The following is a 7204-nucleotide window of genomic DNA, read 5'->3' on the forward strand; positions in this document are numbered from 1 at the left end:
GTCAACATTACACAGTATGCTTCACACTCAGCATTAAAGGGGAAGCTCAGCATTATACAACTTCATGTAAGATGGTTCCTCGCCGTGAAAGTAGTCAAGACAAAATGTACTCCATTGGTCGGTTTTCTCTAAACAGGAACTACAGACTTCAGCTAACTTTAGCCACAGCTAGCTATAAATCTATTGGAATGATAGGGGCAATCATGCAATTTTCATGGCCAAAAAAAACTCTATATTTGGTTTGATGTTACTTAAAAGTGATTGTTCCATAAAAAAACACTGTATAATTGACTTATCACTTCCATTGATAGTTAGCTATCGGTGGCTAAATTTAGCGTGAATTTGTAGTGGCTGTTTTCCAGACACAGATTAAGCCTAGTCCTGGACTAGGCTCTTTCAATGGAAAATCTCTATTGAGAATGGTTTTATTTGTGGTCTAGACTTAATCTGTGTCTGGGATTTATGGCACCACTAAGCAATATCTTGCTGTAAAGTAGGCCAAAAAATGTGTGCACAACATAAATCTTTACATTGCATACAGTACATGGCTGAAAACGGGTGAAAATGTTGCACAGGAAGTGATGCATGTCTTTCCCCTAACCAATCAAGTCTTTCTGAGATTTTAAACAGCCCACAATTCTTTTCATTTTGTCATTCAGTCATTCATAGTAACAAAGAAAAACAGTTGTTAAAGCTACAGTCAGTCCATATCAAGATGATCAGAATCTGCCTTCTTTGGGGACTTCTCTCTCAAGTGTGTAAGTGCATGTCCTAATATCACATAATATTTAACTGAACAGTAAAATTGAAATTCGCAAAGAATAGCACTATCTTATTGGAAAGTCATATCTAAAGGTAATGAAATATATTCAGTTTGGACAGCAATGTGACCGATATATCTTCAGACAATTTGAATTGCAGTAGTTTGATGACTTAATTAAGAAAATACAGTGTTATTCAAAGGATGAACATTGTCCATTTGAAATTGACATCTGATTACGTTCACATTTTGGCAGACATGATTCAGACTGAAGACACTCCTCAACCAATACCAGTGACTACTCGTCTATTTGGAGACACTATATCTTTGCCATGTCCTAAAGCGGAATCTGAACAATTCCTGTACTGGTACAGACAAACTGTTGGCCAATTGCCCCATCTTGTCGCATCTGTATCCTATGCATCAGAACCTGTACTTAAAGGAGAGTTTAAGAACCCACGTTTCCATGTGGAGGAATCTCAATATGGGTATAATCTCAAAATCAGAAATATCAGCACATTAGATGAGGCAACATACTTTTGTGGAATTGGGACAATGTATGGGATGAACTATGGAAATGCAACATTTTTGGCTGTGAAGGGTAATTTAATTTTAACTGTGTATTTCAATGTTCACCAAGTGTTTTTGTGTATTGTTATACATACAGTAGATGTACACTGCCATGTACAGTAGATGTTCAGAAAAAGTATAAACAATCTTGCTGCTGTATGCTTAGAAAGTGGATATTCATGGATGCGTGTCATAATGGTAAAATGTAAAGACACTTGTCATTTTTGGAGACAGGATTTTGAAATGACAATGTTACGGTATAGCTAGCAAAATAGTGTAGAAACGGTAGCTAACTAACTTTTACTGTAAACAACTCTTAAGCTGGCTAGCTAAGCATCTTGGCTGACTGTGGGGTGAATAAATTAGAAAAATAACTGACAAATAAATAAAAGGTATACAGTTAATTAGCAACCGCACCACTATTTTCTAGCAAGCAAAGCACTGTTTCCAAAACTGCCATGTGCCTAAAATAATGTTTACTACTTAAAGTTCTATGACGTCTCCACTTTACAAGCTTATGAATAATTATTTTCCAAATACAATTACACAATATAGGACACAATCACCCTACATTGGTGCAGCAACCAGTTTCTGATCCAGTCTATCCAGGAGACTCTGTGATTCTACAGTGTACAGTACTCTCTGAGACCTGTACAGGAGAACACAGTGTGTACTGGTTCAGAGCCGGATCAGGAGAATCCCATCCAGCAGTCATTTACACCCCTGGGAACAGGAGTGATGAGTGTGAGAAGAGCCCTGAGACTCCCTCTCCTACACAGAGCTGTGTCTACAGCCTCTCCAAGAACAACCTCAGTCTCTCTGATGCTGGGACTTACTACTGTGCTGTGGCCACATGTGGGGAGATCCTGTTTGGCAACGGAACAAACCTAAATATTGGTAAGAAATGAATATTATGTGTTATAGTGTCGGAATTATAGAAGGTTTAGTAATATTTAAGAGGTGTATATACAATGAGTGTACAAAACATGAAGAACATTTCTCTAATCTTGAGTTAGACCCCCTTTTACCCACAGAACAGCCTCAATTCATCAGGGCATGGACTCTACAAGGTGTCGAAAGCGTTCCACAGGGATGCTGGCCCATGATGACTCCAATGCTTCCCACAGTTGTGTCGAGTTGTCTGGATGTCCTTTGGGTGGTGGACCATTCTTGATACACATGTGAAACTGTTGAGCATGAAAAACCCAGCAGAGTTGCAGTTCTTGACACACTAAAACCAGTGTGCCTGGCACCTGTGGACAATGTTTTGTACAGACAGTGTACAGCACAGTGGTTGAAGGCTATGTGCCTTTTGCTATAACAATATTCTCATCATTGACCAGAAATGAATGTTCAGCTATAAATTCTTAGATGTTGTAAACAAAATACAATACAACCTGCTGATAGTTATGAATAACTTATTTAAAGAAACATATATATATATGTATATATTTCTTACAATGTTTTTGTAATATACATGGTGGTATATATCCCTACTACTATTTTATTTGAATATAAGGATAGTACATATTTCTTCACATTTTATTTTAATATAGAGGTGGTATTTATCTCTTTTAATATTTAAACGAAATATAATGGTGGTATATATCTCTCTTATTATTTTATTTTAATATAAAAGTGGTATAAATATATCTCTTACTGTTTTATTTTAATATATGGGTGGTATATATCTCTCTTATTATTTTATTTTAATATAAGGGTTGTATATATTTCTCATACTATTATATTTTAATATAACGGTGGCATATATCTTTTTTACTATTTTATTTTAAAATAATGGTGGTGTATATCTCTTACTATTTTATTTCAATATAAGGGTGGTATTTATTTCTCTCTTACAATATTTTTTTATATATGGGTTGTATATCTTTCTTACCATTTTAATATAAGAATGGTATACTGTATGTCGACTCTTATTATTACATTTTTTCTTCCTTTCAGAAAGATCGCTGGATCATGTAGTCATTGGACTGGGAGTGACATCAGTTTTCTGTGTGATTGTGATCATTATCCTTGTCTTCACCAGAAATACAAAGCCAATTTGTGAACATAATAAAGGTGAGCTCTCTGGTATTACAAACTGTAGATGAACACCTAATACATTTTACGATTAATACACAATACTTGTTATCAAGTAAAACATCTCTGTCTATTACCTATCTTGACTTTTATCATGGTCATGCTTGTTTTTATTCATGTTAGCAGTGAGTGTTGCTCAGCATATTGGACATGACAACTCAAGCACCGAATGTGATCAGGTAAATAAATACAATTGTTATAATATTGGCCTGTTGGTAGGTGATATCCAATATGATAATAGATACTCTAATTATCTGGCTATTATTATGACTACATTTGTATCAAAAACCAAGAACATGATGATGATTCACAGGAACAAGACCCAGATACCCTGAATTATGCTGCATTGAATTTCTCTGAGAGGAAAACTAAAAGAGGAAGAAAGAAGAGAGAGTCACCACAGGAGAGTATGTACTCTGATGTCAGGTACTCAGACTGGGACTGAACTTTGTTCATGTGCAGAGGAATGGGTGTAGTTTGGTAAATAAACTTTTCTTAATATATAATGTGTTTAAACAGTCATGACATTTTAGCCTTACTGATACAGTGACATTTTCTATCAAGTAAGACAGTGGCAAAATTGTCCCTATACCCATCACGAGTTTGCCACAACCTAGCCTATGAATGAAAGTTTACAACGTAGGTGCGCACAGGCTGAGAGAAAGATTTGAGGTGACAGACAGTGACACATGGACAGACAAGGACACATTCAATACCGCCTTGCACACTTTTGCCTGCATCTAGCTGATCTAGGGTGCAATCATTAGTCAAACAGTTACAAACTAGAGTTTATTTTTGAAACATTCAGGTATGTTTTTCCCCGTTACATTCCGTTTTCATCCATTTAAGATTTATTTTACAAAGAATCGGCAGAATGAATACACCCCTGATCACACACAAACTGCTCACTTTCATAGCCACATAAAAACAACTTGTTGTATTCCTTCTCGCATCGATTCCAGGCTGTATCACAACCGGCTGTGGTTGGGAGTCCCATAGAGCAGCGCACAATTGGCCCAGCGTCGTCCGAGTTTGGGTTTGGCTGGGGTAGGCCGTCATTGTAAATAAGAATTGGTTCTTAACTGACTTGCCTAGATAAATAAAGGTTAAATAAATAAATAAATAATATCATGCAGTACAATGTACAGTCAGTAAGCTGTTTAGCACCTACCTCTGGATGCCTCTCTGCTTGGCACTCAGCATAAAGGAGATGGATTGGGATAAGTGTCCTGTCCAGGAGGTGTACTTGTACATCAAGCTGCATTCCGCTATAGAATCGGAAGATAGGCTACTGCCACTGTGAGGCATTCTGGCTTGGACAAGGATTCATTTTTCTCTATTTTCAATAATGTATAATTGCACAATGGTTCTATTTTTATTGTTTTAATAATTTTTCTTAAATGTATTATTGGTGTGGTATTTACTGTAACCCATGAAACCACCAATAAGATAGCATGACTTCTTAAACATTGTATATAATGTAGGTTTATTACACACCTTTAAACTGTAGAAAACAAACTGTAATCGATGACTATAAAAAAAGATTGCTTGTTTCTGTCAGGTTGCTACTTAAAATGGTTGACCGACTGGATGCTCCCTGTTCTTTCATTTCTTTCTCCTGGTTCCAGTTGTCTTGGTGGTGAAGGTCACTCCAGTGTATTGTAGCCAGTCACCACTGAATCCCTGAGAAGAAACATGGACAGAATCTTTTTTTTCACAAGATGAGCGAATCATTTCCACAAGTCTTTGTTACAGAATAGTAGAGTAGCATAGCAGACATCTGAAATGGCTGGTCTCAGTGAAAAATAAAGCATTGATGTTGATCATTAAGTAAGATAGTATTCACATACTTTTTTGTAAGCTAGTGTCATGACTCTCTCTCCTTGGTCAGGATCAAAGGTGCCAGATCAGTTTGGCACATGGCGGACAGACATCCCAAACCCCCAATCTCCCACAGGAGAGAGGAGGGGGAGTTGGGCTGGTTTTATGACTTAACAACTGGTCGTAAATACCTTGCAGAAACTCTCCCTTTGGGTTTTTAGTATGAGAAGGGAAATAAATCCCTGTGTTACACATAGACTCTTGCCCAAAACTTCAACATCAAACAAGGAACACTGGGAGAATAAATTTCAACATCCGAATGTTGGGAATGATGGGAGATGGAATATGGAAAATGTATGTATATTTTGTGATGTCATTAAAATTGATAGAAAGACGTTATAACGGGAACATTGTAACTTGAAGAGCTTGTATACAGAGTATATCAGGTTTACATCTAAATGTTGTTAATACAATATGAAGAACGATTAAACTGTTTTTGAAAATATAAAAATGTGATTTTAGCCTTCTAAACAAGAATTGTGTTTCATGCAAACTTGTGCCCAGTCAGTAGCCACGCACAAGTGACCTCAGAGTTTGTGTCAACATGACGGAACGCCCTCCAAGGCCAGAATGCTTAAAAGGACTCGCTAACAAAATGTACATTAGACTAAAACATGCCAGGTTACTTCTGGCGTGTATAGTGGTCGGGAGCTGAACCCTGAATAATCAATCATTGAAGACTAGAGAACGTGAGGCTGTGGCCCACACGTTGAAATGGTTAAAAATACACAACCAGACAGGGTGGATCGGTGGCTACACAGCTGAGAATGGTAGGACCCTCTGAAACTCTCAACGAATGAAGAAGGTAAAGACTGGACCAAACATTCACAGTCTGCAGCTGTGTATGTAGTCTAGTACATTTGACCAAAGACGAGAGGGAAGAATAGATCCCTCTGAACACCGTGTGGTACACTTGAAGTACCTATTCCAATGAACACTCCAAAACAAAAGAAGCCTACAAATTAGGACATTGTGATCTCTGGTGGACAACCAGAGACTTACATCGAACCACTTTCCATAGAACCATCTTCTACACCTGCATTGCTTGCTATTTGGGGTTTTAGGCTGGGTTTCTGTACAGCACTTCGAGATATTAGCTGATGTACGAAGGGCTATATAAAATAAACTTGATTTGATTTGATTTGAACCATCGAGTTCAACAGTGAGACGACAAAGACATCTATGCGTAAATATATACATTGCATTTCTTTTCCGAATGAGCAGTCGTTCATGTGCAAAGTATTCATATTCCCGTGAGTGTAGCTCCCAAATATATGTACGATAACTTGACTCTCTTTGTCTCTCCATCTCCTTACATACCCCTCCCTTTCCATTGTGTAACCGAACGGTCATGCTTTTGTTAGTCCACTAGGGACCTGTTTTCATTGTATTATGTATGGAATCAATAACCTATGCTGTGTCTGTTTACGTGTTCTGTGTGAGGATTTAGTTAGTTTGCAAATAAATAATTAAGCCAATTTATGTATCGCTGATTCATCACTGTCTAGGAGAGGGAGTCTCAGGGCTCTTCTCACACTTATCACTCCTGTTCTCAGGGGTGCAAATGGCTCCTGGATAGGATTCTTCTGATCTGGCTCTGAACCAGTACACACTGTGTTCTCCTGTACAGGTCTCAGAGAGTATTGTACACTACAGAGTCACAAAGTCTTCTGGATGGACTGAGTCAGACACTGGCCTCTGCACCACAGTATGGCAGTGTGATCTTTGGTGATTCTTACCTAAATGGTATACATGTTTTCATTCTCTAATGTATCACATGCTTCACAAAGATTCAAAGAGCACAGTTTTGTCAGCTAATTGTATACATTAATGAGAGTTTTTCTTTTGTAATAACACATATGTGTATGCTACTATTGGCATTTAAAACAATCA

At 37.5% G+C, this 7204-nt stretch overlaps 1 protein-coding gene across 1 annotated transcript; it reads left to right on the forward strand.

The window, feature by feature from the left end:
* The first annotated feature begins 680 nt into the window (after positions 1-680).
* Positions 681-6761, forward strand: LOC139574562 (signal-regulatory protein beta-2-like). Its single transcript, XM_071399268.1, has 6 exons — positions 681-758; positions 1017-1361; positions 1886-2227; positions 3293-3409; positions 3554-3609; positions 3744-6761. Exons 1-6 carry the CDS (start codon positions 716-718, stop codon positions 3873-3875), a joined length of 1035 nt encoding a protein of 344 aa, XP_071255369.1. The 5' UTR covers positions 681-715; the 3' UTR covers positions 3876-6761.
* The last annotated feature ends 443 nt before the right edge of the window (positions 6762-7204 follow it).

The sequence above is a fragment of the Salvelinus alpinus genome, chromosome 4, assembly GCF_045679555.1.
Source record: "Salvelinus alpinus chromosome 4, SLU_Salpinus.1, whole genome shotgun sequence".
Classification (NCBI taxonomy): Eukaryota; Metazoa; Chordata; class Actinopteri; order Salmoniformes; family Salmonidae; genus Salvelinus; species Salvelinus alpinus.

Bases quoted from the DNA above. Each gene is read 5' to 3' on its own strand.
- LOC139574562 (XM_071399268.1), top strand. From the start codon at position 716: ATGATCAGAATCTGCCTTCTTTGGGGACTTCTCTCTCAAGTGT. The intron at 759-1,016 runs GTAAGTGCATGT...ACATTTTGGCAG, and splicing joins GGGACTTCTCTCTCAAGTGT to ACATGATTCAGACTGAAGAC. The intron at 1,362-1,885 runs GTAATTTAATTT...TACACAATATAG, and splicing joins AACATTTTTGGCTGTGAAGG to GACACAATCACCCTACATTG.